The sequence below is a fragment of the Vicia villosa genome, unplaced genomic scaffold, assembly GCF_029867415.1.
Source record: "Vicia villosa cultivar HV-30 ecotype Madison, WI unplaced genomic scaffold, Vvil1.0 ctg.003617F_1_1, whole genome shotgun sequence".
NCBI classification, from domain to species: domain Eukaryota; kingdom Viridiplantae; phylum Streptophyta; class Magnoliopsida; order Fabales; family Fabaceae; genus Vicia; species Vicia villosa.
Genome location: NW_026706255.1, coordinates 174,021 through 192,541, shown reverse-complemented (window position 1 = coordinate 192,541; position 18,521 = coordinate 174,021). Strand labels below are relative to the sequence as shown.

Below are 18,521 nucleotides of genomic sequence, written 5' to 3'. Positions count from 1 at the left end.
GCCAGTGGTTCCATATTAGGAGAATCAGTGTCATTAACATGTGTCTGTGCCCGTGGTTCCACATTAGAAGGCTCAGTCTCATCAAATGTGCCTGAGCATGTGGTTCAACATTAGGAGGCTCGGTGTCATCAACATGTGACGGCGACTCAACATTATGTGTCTCATTAACATGTGTCTTTTTTAAAGTCTCAATACCTTTCACAAACTCTTTAGACCTCCCATACAATTAAAACATAGTTAGTAACTACACATTTTGAGGTACACATAATCATAATAGAAATTATGAACTTAACCCTTTTCTTTGGTGATTTTTTGACTTTGTTATTCTGGTTGACCTGTGTAGGAGGTTTCTTCGTTTTTTTAAATATTTTTCTTGCAATACTATTATGGCGATATTCCAAACACTTTTACAACTAAGATTAATATTTGATCTCTATCATTTGATTTAGTTTGACTCGTCTGATTCTCTTATACGAAGCTTCTTTGGCTTTCTGCCATTTTTATTTTATTATAATTTTTTTTTGTTTCACTCTCAAAAACCCTCCTTAGTTAAACATTTGTCAAAAGAAGGGGAGAAAAGTTACGCGTGCTGGTGGGTCGAGAATGCCCATGAGTCATGACCCGTTTGGTTTCACTTCCCTTTTGTGGACTCAAAAAAAGCATTAAACTTTTGAGCGAAACAAGAACATGAAACTCGGCGAGATTCATTTTTTTAGACTAAATCACTGCACTTTTTTATTCTTTCTATTGCCCTTGCTTCTCAACTTGCCTTCGTTTTCTTCAATTCCCATTTCTCCATCCCAAACCCCAAAAACTAACACAAAACCAACAACATAGTATTTTTATTTATTCATTTATTATTATTATTATTGTTCTTGTTTCTTGTTTTTTGTTTTGTCCCCTTTTTTTTCCGATCGGATCTGAACGCTCTTTAGAATTGCAGAAAGCGAAATCAAAGTAACACCACTTTCCGGCACATACAACTTTTTTTCTTAGCCATGGAAGAAGCTTTCTTTCTCTCCAATTACATTGCCAATTTTTTCCATTAATCTCAGGTTTGTCTCTCTAAGCATACCCTTTTGCTTCCTTTCTTTCTTCTTGTACTATAATCAAAGAAAAAGTTTAACTTGTCTTCTCAAGAATAATTAAAGCTAAAAACTTTAACTTGGAGTGTTGTTAAGACTTACTAGAGTTTTTGGAATAAAAAAACTAAATTTTTCAAGTTTTTCTTTTGTTTCTCTATAGTGGCCTGGTAAGTTTGTTGAAAGATTGAAACTTTTTTATCTGAAAGTTTTTTTTTTTTGATTATTTTTTTCAATTGTTTTGTTTTTGGTTAGTGGGTTTGTTTTGTTTTCTTAATTTGGTGTTTTAATCACTTTCTCTCAAATGGATTATGTTTAATTGGATGAGTAGATAGATCTCAGTAATTTTCTTAGGTGATTTGGATTTTGCAGCTTATTAAGAATTTATTGATGGAGTCACCTGTTGATGGAGTTGAATCTTTACCAGGAGTTCAGAATTCAGTTTCTGGAATAGATCACAATCCACCTTCGACGTCGGGGATCCTCCGTTCTTCTCGGCCGCCTTTACGAGCATCTAGAGATCAAGGGCCTTCTTCCAATCATCATAATCAAGGAAGGATGAATGATACCTATCAAGAGGCTAACAATGTGGATCGTGAAGGTTCAACTAAAATGGAGAAGCAATATTATAAGGTTAATGGTAAATCTGACGGTATCGAGAGTTTTGAAAGTTGTTTGGAAAAGAATATTTCCACAATTGAAACTAAATTGTGCGTCAGTGAAAGTTCGATGAATCGTAATTCTGATGACATATTAGAATCTGACAATGACGTATTAGTTTCGTCGAAACAAGTTGTTGATCAGGGAAACTCCGAGATTACGTTTTGCTCAAGTCCTCAGAATAGTTTATATTCTGCCACTGTCTATTCAGAAGCTAAAGAAAGTTTCACCAACACCGGAATCAACGAATGTGTTAGTGTCGATAAGTCAGTTGAAAGTGGCGAGGTTAGTAATTCATGTGAGAGCAGGAAGACGAGCATATGTAGAGGGAGTACCGGGAGTGATGTTAGTGACGAGAGCAGCATCAGTAGTTTGAGCAGTTCTTTGTATAAACCACATAAAGCAAATGATGTAAGATGGGAAGCAATTCAAGCGATCCGAGTTCGGGATGGTGGATTGGAAATGAGACATTTCAGGTTGTTGAAGAAATTGGGATGTGGAGACATAGGAAGTGTATATCTAGCTGAGTTAAGCAGCACGAGGACTTGTTTTGCTATGAAAGTAATGAACAAGACAGAATTGTCGAGTCGCAAGAAGCTTCCGAGAGCGCAGACAGAGAGGGAGATCTTGCAGTCTCTAGATCATCCATTTCTACCGTCGTTGTACACGCACTTTGAGACAGAATCATTCTCTTGCTTGGTTATGGAGTTTTGTCCTGGCGGGGATCTCCATGCACTCAGGCAAAGACAGCCTGGGAAGTATTTTTCAGAGCATGCTGCAAGGTTAGCATTTCCTTTTTCTCTCTATCAAGGATCATCACAAATTTTCTATCATGTCATTTGCCAGTTGTCACTAATTGTAATATATGCTGCTTTCAATTCTATATCTACATGAAAAACCCTTATACTCATGTTTGGATCGACGTATTTGAACTTATCTACTGACACAAACACTTGTGAGGCTATTTGACAAAACTTATGAAAACATCTTATGGAAAAACTTATGAAAACAAATTATGACATATCCATAAGTCTATGAAGCACCGATACTTCAAAAACTAGGCCGTATCGTATCCGATACTTACCTATACGTCGATCGATACGCTCAGATACGGCGCCGATACGTATCGAAGGAGTATCCAGATTTATTTATTTTAGAAAATAAATAAATAAATTCTGATACGACAGTGATACGTCTCCGATACGTTAGGATATGTGACTTCTCAATTTTAAGAGATTTTTATTTTATTTTAATGACTCTTTATTCTTTTCAATGGTCATTTTTAATATCCTGTTTAATTCCTTCTAGAAAAAATCCCTGCCATTTTTTAAGAATGGTTTAATTTCTCATAATTTATTACTACCAATTTTCAATATTTTAAATTTAATTCATATTAATTATAACTTCCTTTTTTTTCATGTATCATTCCTTTTAACTTTTACAAGAAAGTTCTAGTTTCAATATTATACCTTGCAACCTATTTCTCTGCAACGATTAATTTTGTTCTTCTTTATAATGTCTTCACATTTTTTCATTAAGAACATCTTTTTACTATAATATAGGTATCAGATTAATTTTGTTCTTCTTTATAATGTCTTCACATTTTTTCATTAAGAACATCTTTTTACTATAATATAGGTATCAGATTAATTTTGTTCTTCTTTATAATGTCTTCACATTTTTTCATTAAGAACATCTTTTTACTATAATATAGGTATCAGATTAATTTTGTTCTTCTTTATAATGTCTTCACATTTTTTCATTAAGAACATCTTTTTACTATAATATAGGTATCAGATTAATTTTGTTCTTCTTTATAATGTCTTCACATTTTTTCATTAAGAACATCTTTTTACTATAATATAGGTATCTGTTTAATATTTTCCAACAATATAATAATGTATTAAAAATTCCATTGAGTTTGGTTTTGTTAGACTATAATTTAACTAAATATATAATTATAATTTTTATATACGTATCTTAAACGTATCGTATCTTATAGTTTTCAATTAGTAACGTATCGCCGTATCGGACATGTATCGTATCCGATACTCGTATCGTGTCCGTGCTTCACTGCTTTCCACTCTTCCTATTGTCTAAAAGAAGCTCGTGATCTCTCAACTGTTTCTGGATGTCTGTAAAGTCGGTACAATTATACTTCCTTGAATGGTCTACAGTTCTTTTTCTGGCTTCATAAGTAATTATACAGCTACAACATTCTAAATGAATTTAATAGACTTTGTTATTGCTTGGTGGTCTTACAGTTCACCATTTTCTTGTCACTTTTCACTTCAATTCTGCTGAATGCCATGTGACTTGGATCTCTTCCATACACAGATCCTTGTTAATGGCCTTTACAAGTCTCGCGATATGTAAGAATTAACGAGGGTTGTTATCTCCTTTTGGCATATATGCTTTATTTTTAGTTTTTAGTTGAATGTTTTGAGAAGTATGAAAGACACTACAACTAAGCATTTTGGTCATTTGGTTAATGCCTACTATGCAGGTTTTATGTGGCAGAAGTTCTCCTTGCTTTAGAGTACTTGCACATGCTTGGGATCATCTACAGAGACCTCAAACCTGAGAATGTGTTGGTGAGAGAAGATGGTCACATCATGCTATCAGATTTCGATCTCTCTCTAAGATGTGCCGTCAGTCCAACTCTGGTAAAGTCATCAAACACCAGCTTGGAGACTAAAAGCTCTGGATACTGCATTCAGCCCGCTTGCATCGAACCAACCTGTGTAATTCAGCCAGATTGCATCAAACCGTCATGCTTCACGCCACGTTTTCTCTCAGGCAAATCCAAGAAGAAAGAAAAGAAGTTGAAACCTAAGAATGATGTGCACAATCAGGTGACACCACTCCCCGAGCTTATGGCCGAGCCCACAAATGCCCGATCAATGTCCTTCGTTGGCACACACGAATACTTGGCGCCCGAAATCATCAAAGGCGAAGGTCACGGCAGTGCTGTAGACTGGTGGACATTTGGTATATTCTTATACGAGCTTTTGTTCGGTAGAACCCCATTCAAAGGTTCAGCAAATCGAGCAACTTTATTTAATGTAGTTGGGCAGCCCTTAAGATTTCCTGAATCCCCTAGTGTTAGCTTTGCTGCTAGGGACTTGATTAGGGGTCTACTTGTGAAAGAGCCTCAGCATCGTCTTGCGTATAGACGTGGCGCTACAGAGATAAAACAACATCCATTCTTTCAAAATATTAACTGGGCGCTGATCCGTTGCGCAACTCCTCCAGAAGTGCCGAGACAGGCCATGAAAGAAGCACTTATAGCTGAGAAGAAGGCGCCTGGTGTGAAGCCTTCTGGTAACTATTTAGATATTGATTTCTTTTGATCTGTATGCATGTTTTCTCCTTCGAACTAATTATTTTGCATCTTGTATTTGTGTTGTTGTTCGTCCATGGTTGTTTCCATTGTATAAAAGAATGCAACTCTTTCGTCTACGTTGAATGAATCGCCACTTGTAAGATACTCCAAATTGTTTTAAATTGATGAACAAAGTCTCCGGTTTATTAATTTATTCTCGTTCCTTTGCCAAGTTTTTTGTTATGGATGTCTGTTCCTTTATTGTTTGCAAATTTCCGCATCTTTTTCGGCTCGTGCTACGGAGGCACGTGCACTGGCCTAGCGTTGTTTCTGTCAGGAATCGAATTCGGTATTTCCCGAATATCGTCCTTTGCAGAGACTCGTTTGTCACTCAAGTTCAAGCGCTTTGGTTTTTTTTCAAAATAGTTTAGGCAAGTTGGAAGACTTGTTCAGAGAGCGAAATGTCTACTACTTGTTTAAATGCTCATAAAATTGGCCTATTGTGCAGAATCAATCAAACTTAAACAGGCCTATAAGCAAATGATCAATAAACAAAATAGAAAAATTCAATTTGTGATGAGCAACAATCAATGCTAATCTGTCTCTATCTGGGTAGTTGGTTATTGCCGTTAATGAGAAACAATAATGAATGCTGAACTGAGATGAGTTTAAACGTGTATTCTTCTGTCCCTATTATAGTCAAAGTCAAGTTTATTCATAGAAGTTTATCAGATTAACTAAATTATACTTGCATTGCACGGCTTCATAACCCGTATATCATATTAATTAGTATGACTTAGATTTAAATGTGAGAAATCGCGTGATGGTCCCGTATACAAGAGAAACTACTCGAATTTGTCCCAACTTTGGCGATGATAGTCCTCGGTCCCTCATACATAGGAATCTACTCGAACCCGTCTCAAATTTGACGATGATAGTCTATTTGGACTGAGTGTGGCGGTTAGGGAAGATGAGTGAGAGTATTGATATAACTCCTGCTTTCAAATGGTTTTTGTATACATATTTATTGATTTTATTTAATATTTTTAATTTAGTATCTCCTCAAGAAAATAATATAGCATTAATATAATTTTATTTTATTATTGTCTAATCATTAATATAGGATTATCTTTTAATATACATATATTCATTGGGCCTTTAAAATTGGTGTAACCGTCAATAATTCAATTGGTTCGAGAAAAATGTTAATAATTCAATAGTCGAATGAAATTGTAAAAATTTAAAAAATAATAACACCTAGGTTACTTTATACTCAAGCTTCAATCTGAAATTGTAGGATGGTATTTTACAATTTTAGAAACTTACTCTTCCCATGGAAGCAATGGCAATGAGGCTCATGAAAGGAGTTGATAACAAGACGTTTTGAGAAATTTGGGACAAGTCAAAATAAAAGAATTTCTTAATATACCCTTATATTATATAGGTGAAATAAATTTTTGAAAACCCGGAAAATATTTTCGGAGATGTATCTCTGAATACATTTTAAATTAATTTTTAAGGAGTCTTGTTCCATGTGTTAGTGGTCCCGTACCAGTTGCAAAGTGGACGTGCTTCCCTAAAATGTCTCATCTTATAGCAAGTACATATGACAGGGTGTGTATCGATCTGACGAGATATAGTTTTTCGGAGACATTTTTCCCACTTAGGAGTCGACCACATCAAGACGCATTTGGCCGTATCATTTATATTGAGTATCTTAGATCACTCTATTTTGTTTAGGTTTATTTGAAACCGGGTGTCCTATTCCGGCTACATCAATGGAATGGACGACACATTGCGCAAAAGAGGAATAAACTTGGTTGGATCACTTTTCGAAAAGGATGATAGAGTTCACCAAATTGACAGAGCTTGAGAGAGAATTAAATAGGTAGAAGTCGAAGAAAGAATCGGTTTTAGATTTAAGTAGTGACAATTCGTTCGATGCATTTTAGAATGTAATCGAACCATTTTTTGAATGTATTGTCGTGCATAATATAAATTCTATACAATTCAATACATATGTAATACCGCTGTTTACTTTTACCGTTTAACTTTTTTCATGTTTCGATGGTAGTGGTTCTGTAAAAACAAAATTTGTTTCTGATTCTGCATAATTCGGATATGCATATCCGAATTAACCTTCATTTTAAAAAAACAACAGGAGTTATTTCAGATATGCATATCTGAAAATTCCTATTTTTGTAAAAAAAAAAAAAAGTGAATTTGGAGGTTAATATTTGAAACATGCCCTGGTGACATGAGAAGAATTCTTGGGTCCAAATTACTTCAAATCTTCTATAAATAGGGTCTCCAAACCATTTTTTCAACATCACACACCACAAATAGAGATGAGCCAAACATATTCTCACATTGCTTTTGTCTACTTCAGTGGTGAGATGTCGCCACTTCAATTTAAGTTTTCCAAGGACACGCCTCTCACCAAGATGATTACCATACTGAATTCTCTCCTGCAATATCCAGAAAATTGAAAGTTGGTCAAGCTCGAGTGTCGTTCACTCTCACTTGACACTGAAGGAAAGATAAAGTCCATCCAGTTTGCACTGAAGACAGATGGTGATTTAAAGGTTATGTGGAGTACTTTTTACCGATACTCTACTAATGGTCCGATTGAAGTCGAAGCAAAGCTTCAAAGAATGGGAGAAGTTGTTATCAAAATGTTGCAATGTCCTTAGCTACCCGTTTATAACAATATGTAATGTTAAATTTTTGTTCCACTATCTATGTAATTTCGACTATGTATGTTAAATTTATGTTAAGTTGCTTTGATTTTAAGGTTTTTCTTTCTGTTTGGTATTTAGTGTTTATTTCATATGTGTGTCAGAAAGCTACCTTTAGGTGTTTTCGGATATGAATCTCTGAACCTATTCGATAAAATTGAAATATGGTGAGTTCGGATATGCATATCCAAATTAAAGGAGTATTACGAGAATTTCACCAAGGATCCGTAAGAACCCATAAAAGTGTATCAAGAAATTCGCGAAAATAATACATTCTCCTTGAAGTGCAAATGGGTTCAATGGAGTCAAACACGGTTCAACATGATTAAATTAGATAATAATTGGTTCAGTTTAAAATTCAATTTGAGATCATCATAATTTTTTTAACCCAAAGTTTGTGAGCATTTTTCAACTCAAGGTTCGTGAATAATTTAGTTCAACTCAAAACTCGAATTCAGTCCGGCTCAATAGTTCAAAAATAGACCAAAAAAATATTTAAAAAAAAAAAATTAACTTAGGATCATATAATTTACACTAGATTCAATTGACATTTTTTACATAAGAATATGTTTCAAATATCTTGAATGTTTTTTTACGTATGTTAATGAACTCTATGTATAGGAGAAGAAAAAAATGTAAGAAAATATTAAGGAGATTTTGTTAAATGTTTGAATTTTTCTATTGGACTTTAATAAAAGTCAATTTTGAGTAATAATATGACATTAAAATAATTTATTTATCTTTATTGTATACATAAAAATTATACACAATATTTTTAACTTTTGTAAAGTTGATTTACGAAATAAACGAATCGAATTATACATAGTTCAAGTTCAACTTATTTACTTACGAGTTTAAATTTGATTCATTTGATTCATAAATCAAGTCCAACGAATTAATTATCGAATTAAGATTCTAACTATTTTCGAGTTGGTTCGGTTTATTGTCAACCCTCCATTTTTTGTGTTAACTATTTTTGTGTTATATAGATAACACTTGCTTTTGCCAACGTGTTATCTTACCTTCGATAAACAAGACGCTCATCGACTTTCGCTCGCACAAAATTATTTATCAAAGGTCGTTACTTTTGCATAGCTATAGAAATGGAACATTTCTCAATCTTATTCGAGTACTTTCGTATCATCAAATTTGGTTGTTTAAATACCTGTTGTTGGGTATCGATACAAGTTCTTTCGAATCCTTATCGATACGTGAGAACGCTTTTACTTTCGTAACAAGGGTGAATTATAAAAAATCAGGTTTAAAAAATAAATGTGTTTTGAATTCTCATAAACTATAATTCAATTATATGGATGGTTTAAGAGTTAGATCTCATGACCCTTCGTCCCTAAAGGACTACTCACTTATGATGGGAGATGATACCAATAGTACAATTTGCAACATCATGATAATAACAATAATAATAATTGTAAGAGAAAAAGAATAACGATAGTGATAACCTGAATAAAATTTCAATAGATGGTGAAGAGGGTCACTTGCTCCAAGGGAGACTTTTACAAGAGTATTAAAAAAGCTTTAAGAATTCTACGATAAAACTTGGTACTGTTCTTTTTTCTCAAAACTAAATAAATAGCAAAATTACAAAACATCAAAACCCTAGATTTCAAAGACCATCAAGGACAATCCCTAAATACCTCAAAGTCCCAAAATAAATGCCTCCAGATGAAAAAGGAAAGAAATCAAAACTTTCAACGTGCCTTTGTTACGAGCCATAACACGCATTATGGACACCCGTAACAGAGCTCTGGATTTTGTATGGGCGCAGAAATCAAAGGGAGAACCAATTATGGGGCCTCTTACGGGCCGTAATGCATATTACGGGAACCCATAACAAGACTCTGGTTTACTACTGGAGAAAATTTTGACTTCGCGTGTTTCTTATTATTTCTTTCAACTCTTGCCTTTTATCGTCCGAAAAACTTATTTGAACCTGAAATAGAAAAAAGCAACAAACCAATGCATAAAACATAGAAATGAAGGGAAATGCGACTAAAAAGCGATGAAAAAACAATGCAAATAACGAATGAAAACGATACAAAGACCATTTATCAAATTCCCCCAAACTTAAACCGTTGTTTGTCCTTAAGCAACAAAGCTTGCAAAACATATTTTTGGAATAAGCAAAAATATCAAAAGAAAGAATTCACGAAAAATGAGACACACCGCTACTTGTACGTGAGGTTTTGTTCAAAAGGGCCACAGGTCTATTTTTCCGGTGCCATTCGACTCTAAGATTCCTCACAAGAAGATACACCGTAATAAGACTATGTGTAATGCCCGTAAATGTGTTTTTCTGATTAATTGTGATGTTGCTACATTTCCTAAATTTTACCGTTTTTGAGTCATGTCAGTCGGTAAATATTAATTATGTTAATATTTTACTTATTACTTTCCATGTGTGTAATTATTATGTTTTGGTGTTAATTGGTTAGAATTAATGTTTAATAACATTTGGGCCAAAATTGGAATTAATGAGAGTTAAGTGGGTGAAAATGAGAAGTAAAGAAATAGAAAGAGTTATAGAGAGGTAGAAGATTGTGTTGTCTTAGAATAGAAGAGAAAAAGAGATATTTTGGAGAAAAAGAAAGAAATAGAGAGAAAAGTGAGAAGAGAAAGAGAAGAAGAGATTTTTGTGAGAAGAACAACCAAGCTAGAATCAAGATTAACCAAGGTAAGGGGGTGAATCTAGTTTATCTTAATTGTATGATCCTTATAGTTTGTTCTTGTTCTTGTACATTTTCTATGCTTTGGCCAAAAATGTTAGGTTATGAGTTTTGTGAGTTTTGAAGTTATGAATATGATTTTGTGGTGTGTATGTGTTGTATGATGATAGATATCTTCATTGATCATGGTTGCTTTACATTTCTCCATGTTTTATTATTGATGAAGGAATTATTAGGTTATTTACATTTAGTGAATGAACCATGAATCATTGGTTGTTAGCATGAATATATGGCATGTATGGATTGTGTAGGAGGTGTAGGGAAGTTTACATGAGGTTTTGAGATGGTTGATTTGGGTTTAGCAGGTCTGTTGCAGAACTGGTTTTTCTGAGTTTTCGCAGGTTCGCTAAGCGGCCCTGGGTCCGCTAAGCGGAAGAAGATATTTATGGAAATTTCGCAGAAACCGCTAGTGCGCCGCTAAGCGAAGCTTCTTGCATTTTTTTTCATTTTGCTACTGGAATGTTTGCTAAGCGACCCGTTGCGACCCGCTAAGCGGCCAGTGCTGAAACTTGTTTTTCCAAACTTCGTTTTGCTCTATCTTTTGAACCGGAGGTCGTTTCTACGTGCCGTTCGAAGCGTTATGAAGCTTATTGAGAATGCTTTATGATAAAGAGGAGTGTATTGGTGGTTGAATGATTTTTCATAAATGTATTTTGTGAAATGATATTTGCTAATCGAGTATGTTTTGACGGTATATGTGTGCTGTGTGAATTTGAACGCCTGAGTGGCAATTTTGGTGATGTATCCGTGTGGATTAATATAACCGGTGTGATGTGGATATGTGACCGAGTTATATTATTGTTGTTATTGTTATGTAATCGAGTCGTTTGTATGCACAGCATAACATTTCAATACGTTAATGGCGGAATGCTGTTAACAGATGGCCTGCGGGCATTGGTTACCAGTAGGAGCTTAATGCTCGGCAACAGTATATTAGCCTGAGTGGCAAGAGGTCATCAGTGGGAGCTAAATGCTCGATGACAATAGCCTGCGGGCTTCCTGAGTGGAATAAAGTCCCAGCATAATGCTCGGCAAGGTGTATTTGTCATAATGACAAGGAGGAGTTTACTCCGGATTTGGTACCACATGCATATGCATAGTCGAGTCTCATTCATCATCGTCTGTCTTTATAATTTATGTTATCATTCATATGTCGCATTACTTATATATTGATTATGGTTGACTTAGTGAATTACTTTGTTGTATGATTCTTGATGATACTTGTTGGCATTACTATATTTATCATGCTTTTCATTATGAATTATATTCTCACCCTTCTGCCTTAATGTTACCTACTCGTGGGTAATGTGCAGGTGATCCGCAAGTGTAGGTGCTCTTTTAGTAGTCGTCCGTTTTGGTGTCGTCCGCTCGTGATACGTTACACCTAGGGGGGATCGAACACTTATTTTGTAGATGATGCTTATAGGATCCTTTTGATGTATATTTGATCCTTTGGATGTATTCATATTATGCATTTTGGATACCTTGTCATACGTTGTATTTTGGAGGAATGTTGTGGATATTCTGTTTACCGATGCATATATATAAGTATGAATACTATCAAGTGTTTATGAGAATCCTTCCTCTTTGATTATTTGTGTTACGCATCTTTTACGAGTATGTTATGTTTGGTAATGTGGTTACTTAAGTGTAATACCCTAATTGTTTTTATGAATTTAATTTTATACTCTGATATTTGTACCTATATGCCTGGGTAGAATTGGGGTGTTACATTAGTGGTATCAGAGCGGGTCGGTCTTGTCCGACCAAGTGTCGTGTCGTTTGGTCTAACCATTCTTGTGTTATTCTTTGGGCTTACTTCTCTTGGTGTTATTGTGAAGTTTAGAGATGGCTGGACGTAATGACGCTGCTATTGCTACTGCATTGCAAGCTATGGCTGAAGCTATGCATACGGATGAGAATGCAAGGTCTCGGAGTTTAGCGACTTTCCAGAGGGAGAATCCTCCTGTGTTTAAGGGAACGCATGACCCCGAGGGAGCCTTGACTTGGATGAAGGAGATGGAGAGGATCTTTCGTGTGATGGATTGCACGCAAGAGCAGAAAGTCAGGTATGGCACTCATCAGTTAGCTGTGGAGGCTGATGATTGGTGGCTGGAGACTTTGGCAAGGTTAGAAGCAACCGGTGAAGAGATTTCCTGGACGGTGTTCAAGAGGGAGTTTTTGAGGAAGTATTACCCGGAGGATGTCCGTGGAAAGAAAGAGACTGAGTTTCTGGCGTTGGTTCAAGGCAACATGTCTGTGTCTGAATATGCGGAAAAGTTTAATGAACTTGTGAAATTCTACCCACACTTTGTTGGTGAGGGAGCAGAATTTTCTAAGTGCATTAAGTTCGAGAATGGGTTGCGTTCTGATATCAAGAAGGCGGTAGGTTATCAGAAGATTCGGGTGTTTCTGGATTTGGTGGACAGCTGTAGGATTTATGATGAGGATAATAATGCTCATCATAAGGTGATTAATGAAAAGAGGAACAAAGGTCCGCAAAATCGTGGGAAGCCGTATGATGGAGGGAAGGGTAAGCAAAAGATGAATTATGGACCAAGGTTTAGTGGGGGAGATGCTCCTGCTAAGATTGTATGTTTTAAGTGTGGTAAACCTGGCCACAAAAGTAATGTCTGCAATGGTGACGCGAGGAAATGTTACAAGTGTGGGAGGGCAGGACATATGTCATCCGACTGTGCGTTCAAGGGAATAGTGTGTTTTAATTGTGGTGAAGAGGGACACATGAGCGGTCAATGTCCGAAGAAGAAAGTTCAAGCTGGTGGGAAGGTGTTTGCGTTGGCTGGAACTCAGACGGATAAGGGTGATCGACTGATCAGAGGTACTTGTTTTATTAATGGCATTTCTTTAATTGCTATTATTGATACGGGTGCTTCACATTGTTTTATAGCCACCGATTGTGTTAAAAGATTAGGTCTTGTTCTGTCCGATTTGGGTGGTGAGATGGTTATCGATTTACCAGCAATGGGGTCGGTGACTACTTCTTTAGTTTGTGAGAATTGTCCGGTATCAATCTTCGGTAAGGACTTTACTGTTGATTTGATTTGTTTGCCGATGAACGAGTTAGACGTGGTTCTGGGAATGGATTGCTTGATGAATAATCGTGTCCACATCGATTGTTATCATAAGTTGGTGACATTTCCATTTCTTGAGAAGGATGCGGAATTTGTTGTCTTATCTACCAAGGAGTTGAATCGACTATTGGCAGATGGGGCACAATTGTTTGGTGTGTTTGCATCGTTGACTGTGGAGGGTCGAGCTGCAGTTGGGGATTTCCCAGTAGTGCAAGAATTTCCCGAAGTGTTTCCTGAAGACTTTTCTGATGTGCCGCCGAAGAGAGAAGTGGAGTTTTCCATAGATCTAGTTCCTGGTACGAGGCCCGTGTCTATGGCGCCATATAGAATGTCAGCATCAGAGTTAGTGGAATTGAAGAAACAATTGGAAGAGTTGCTAGCAAAACATTTTGTGAGGCCTAGTGTTTCACCATGGGGAGCTCCAGTTTTGTTGGTAAAGAAGAAGGATGGAAGCATGAGGTTGTGTATTGATTATCGCCAGTTGAACAAGGTGACAATTAAGAATAAGTATCCGCTTCCTAGGATTGACGACTTGATGGATCAGTTGGTGGGAGCCAGTGTGTTTAGCAAGATTGATTTAAGATCTGGTTACCATCAGATTCGGGTGAAGGAGGAGGATATTCAGAATACTGCGTTTAGGACTCGGTACGGGCATTATGAATTTTTGGTGATGCCGTTCGGGGTTTCTAATGCACCTGGTGTGTTTATGGAGTATATGAATCGCATATTCCATGATCAGTTGGATAAGTTTGTTGTGGTCTTTATAGATGACATCTTGATTTATTCTAAGTCTCCGGAAGAGCATGAGGAGCATTTGCGTGTTGTGCTACAGGTTTTGAAGTAGAAGCAGCTGTATGCTAAGTTATCCAAGTGCGAGTTCTGGTTATCAGAGGTGAGTTTTCTTGGTCATGTGATTTCAGGTAACGGGATTGCAGTGGATCCATCCAAGGTAGATGCAGTGCTACAATGGGAGGTTCCGAGATTAGTTACTGAGATCAGAAGCTTCTTAGGTTTGGCGGGTTATTATCGAAGATTCATAGAAGGCTTTTCGAAGTTGGCACTTCCGTTAATTCAGCTTACTTGCAAGGGTAAGGCGTTTATTTGGGACATAGTTTGTGAAAGGAATTTTGAAGAGTTGAAGAGAAGGTTGACTTCAGCTCCGTTTTTGGTTTTACCTGATCCTAAGGAACCGTTTGTGGTGTATTGTGATGCATCGCATATGGGGTTAGGTGGTGTTTTAATGTAGGAAGGTAAGGTGGTGGCTTACGCTTCGAGGCAGTTAAGGATTCATGAGAAGAATTATCCCACTCATGATTTAGAGTTAGCTGCGGTTGTTTTTGTATTAAAGATTTGGAGGCATTATCTCTACGGTGCAAGGTTCGAGGTCTTTAGTGATCATAAGAGTTTGAAATACTTATTTGATCAGAAAGAATTGAACATGAGACAACGTAGGTGGTTGGAATTCCTAAAGGACTATGACTTTAGCTTAAATTACCATCCTGGTAAAGCTAATGTGGTTGCCGATGCTTTGAGTCGGAAATCTTTGCATATGTCCGCGATGATGGCGGAGGAGTGGAAACTTTTGGAGCAGTTTCGTGATCTTAGTTTGGTATGTGAATTGACACCAGATAGTGTGAAGTTGGGTATGTTAAAAGTGACGAATGATTTTCTGTCAACCGTTAGCGAGAGACAGAGGATGGATGTGAAACTTGTTGATTTGTTTATGGTGGCAAATCAAAGTGATGATGGCGACTTCAGAGTGGATGGTCAGGGTGTTTTGAGATTCCGTGGTCGGATTTGTGTACCTGATGATTCTGAGCTGAAGAAGATGATTTTAGAGGAAGGTCACAGAAGCAGTTTGAGTATTCATCCGGGAGCCAATAAGATGTATCAGGATTTGAAGAAGATCTTTTGGTGGTCTGGTTTGAAAAGAGATGTGGCTCAGTTTGTGTATGCGTTTTTGGTATGTCAGAAGTCGAAGGTGGAACATCAGCGTCCTGCAGGGTTGTTGCAACCGTTGGATATTCCAGAGTGGAAATGGGATAGTATTTCTATGGACTTTGTGACGAGTTTACCGAATACTGTGAGAGGTTTTGATGCAGTTTGGGTGATTGTTGATAGGTTGACAAAGTCTGCTCACTTTATTCCTATTAACATCACTTTTCCAGTTGCGAAGTTAGCTGAGATTTATATCAAAGTGATTGTGAAACTACATGGTATACCGTTGAGTATTGTGTCGGATAGAGATCCGAGATTCACATCAGATTTTTGGAAAGGTTTACAAGAGGCTCTAGTTTCTAAGTTGAGGTTCAGTTCGGCTTATCATCCTCAGACAGACGGTCAGACCGAAAGGACTATTCAATCATTAGAAGACTTATTGAGGGCGTGTGTTATTGAGAAGGGAGTTTCGTGGGATACTTATCTTTCGTTGATAGAATTCACTTACAACAACAGTTTTCATTCTAGTATCGGAATGGCACCTTTTGAAGCGCTATATGGTCGTAAGTGTAGAACTCCATTGTGTTGGTTTGAATCAGGCGAGAGTGTGGTACTCGGACCTGAGATGGTAAGAGAGACTACAGAGAAGGTGAAATTTATTCGTGAGAAGATGAGAAGTTCACAGAGTAGGCAAAAGAGTTATCATGACAAGTGAAGGAAAGATTTGGAATTCCAAGCTGGTGATCATGTATTCTTAAGAGTTACGCCTATGACGGGTGTTGGACGAGCTTTGAAATTGAGGAAGCTTACTCCGCGTTTTATTGGTCCTTATCAGATATCGGAGCGAGTTGGCAAAGTTGCGTATCGGGTGGCGTTACCGCCAAGTCTTGCTAATCTGCACGATGTGTTCCATGTGTCTCAGTTGAGGAGATACATTGCAGATCCATCCCATGTGATTCAGATGGATGATGTGCAAGTGCGTGAGAACCTGCGGTTGAGATGATGCCAGTGCGTATTGAGGATCGTGAGATTAAGACTCTGAGAGGCAAAGAGATCGCCTTGGTGAAGGTCGTGTGGTTAGGTGCGGCAGGTGAGAGTATGACCTGGGAGTTAGAGAGTAAGATGCGAGACTCCTATCCTGAGTTGTTTGTAGCAGGTAAATTTTTATTTTCGAGGACGAAAATCTTTTAAGTGGGGGAGGGTTGTAACGCCCGTAAATGTGTTTTTCTGATTAATTGTGATGTTGCTACATTTCCTAAATTTTACCGTTTTTGAGTCGTGTCAGTCGGTAAATATTAATTATGTTAATATTTTACTTATTACTTTCCATGTGTGTAATTATTATGTTTTGGTGTTAATTGGTTAGAATTAATGTTTAATAACATTTGGGCCAAAATTGGAATTAATGAGAGTTAAGTGGGTGAAAATGAGAAGTAGAGAAATAGAAAGAGTTATAGAGAGGTAGAAGATTGTGTTGTCTTAGAATAGAAGAGAAAAAGAGATATTTTGGAGAAAAAGAAAGAAATAGAGAGAAAAGTGAGAAGAGAAAGAGAAGAAGAGATTTTTGTGAGAAGAACAACCAAGCTAGAATCAAGATTAACCAAGGTAAGGGGGTGAATCTAGTTTATCTTGATTGTATGATCCTTATAGTTTGTTCTTGTTCTTGTACATTTTCTACGCTTTGGCCAAAAATGTTTGGTCATGAGTTTTGTGAGTTTTGAAGTTATGAATATGATTTTGTGGTGTGTATGTGTTGTATGATGATAGATATCTTCATTGATCATGGTTGCTTTACATTTCTCCATGTTTTATTATTGATGAAGGAATTATTAGGTTATTTACATTTAGTGAATGAACCATGAATCATTGGTTGTTAGCATGAATATATGGCATGTATGGATTGTGTAGGAGGTGTAGGGAAGTTTACATGAGGTTTTGAGATGGTTGATTTGGGTTTAGCAGGTCTGTTGCAGAACTGGTTTTTCTGAGTTTTCGCAGGTTCGCTAAGCGGCCCTGGGTCCGCTAAGCAGAAGAAGATATTTATGGAAATTTCGCAGAAACCGCTAGTGCGCCGCTAAGCGAAGCTTCTTGCATTTTTTTTCATTTTTCTACTGGAATGTTCGCTAATCGACCCGTTGCGACCCGCTAAGCGGCCAGTGCTGAAACTTGTTTTTCCAAACTTCATTTTGCTCTATCTTTTGAACCGGAGGTCATTTCTACGTGCCGTTCGAAGCGTTATGAAGCTTATTGAGCATGCTTTATGATAAAGAGGAGTGTATTGGTGGTTGAATGATTTTTCATAAATGTATTTTGTGAAATGATATTTGCTAATTGAGTATGTTTTGACGGTATATGTGTGCTGTGTGAATTTGAACGCCTGAGTGGCAATTTTGGTGATGTATCAGTGTGGATTAATATAACCGGTGTGATGTGGATATGTGACCGAGTTATATTATTGTTGTTGTTGTTATGTAATCGAGTCGTTTGTATGCACATCATAACATTTCAATACGTTAATGGCGGAATGCTGTTAACAGATGGCCTGCGGGCATTGGTTACCAGTAGGAGCTTAATGCTCGGTAACAGTATATTAGCCTGAGTGGCAAGAGGTCATCAGTGGGAGCTAAATGCTCGATGACAATAGCCTGCGGGCTTCCTGAGTGGAATAAAGTCCCAGCATAATGCTCGGCAAGGTGTATTTGTCATAATGACAAGGAGGAGTTTACTCCGGATTTGGTACCACATGCATATGCATAGTCGAGTCTCATTCATCATCGTCTGTCTTTATAATTTATATTATCATTCATATGTCGCATTACTTATATATTGATTGTGGTTGACTTAGTGGATTACTTTGTTGTATGATTCTTGATGATACTTGTTGGCATTACTATATTTATCATGCTTTTCATTATGAATTATATTCTCACCCTTCTGCCTTA

The 18,521-nt window shown here is 36.8% G+C and overlaps 1 protein-coding gene across 2 annotated transcripts; it reads left to right on the top strand.

Moving 5' to 3' along the window:
• The first annotated feature begins 580 nt into the window (after positions 1–580).
• LOC131641290 (protein kinase PVPK-1-like) lies at positions 581–5,663 on the top strand. 2 transcript variants are annotated; one of them, XM_058911595.1, is made up of 3 exons: positions 581–1,055; positions 1,510–2,524; positions 4,249–5,663. In XM_058911595.1, exons 2-3 carry the CDS (start codon positions 1,641–1,643, stop codon positions 5,093–5,095), a joined length of 1,731 nt encoding a protein of 576 aa, XP_058767578.1. In that variant the 5' UTR covers positions 581–1,055; positions 1,510–1,640; the 3' UTR covers positions 5,096–5,663. The 2 variants fall into 2 exon arrangements, with proteins under 2 accessions (XP_058767578.1, XP_058767577.1); XM_058911594.1 differs by having other exon boundaries at positions 1,455–2,524; positions 4,249–5,661.
• The last annotated feature ends 12,858 nt before the right edge of the window (positions 5,664–18,521 follow it).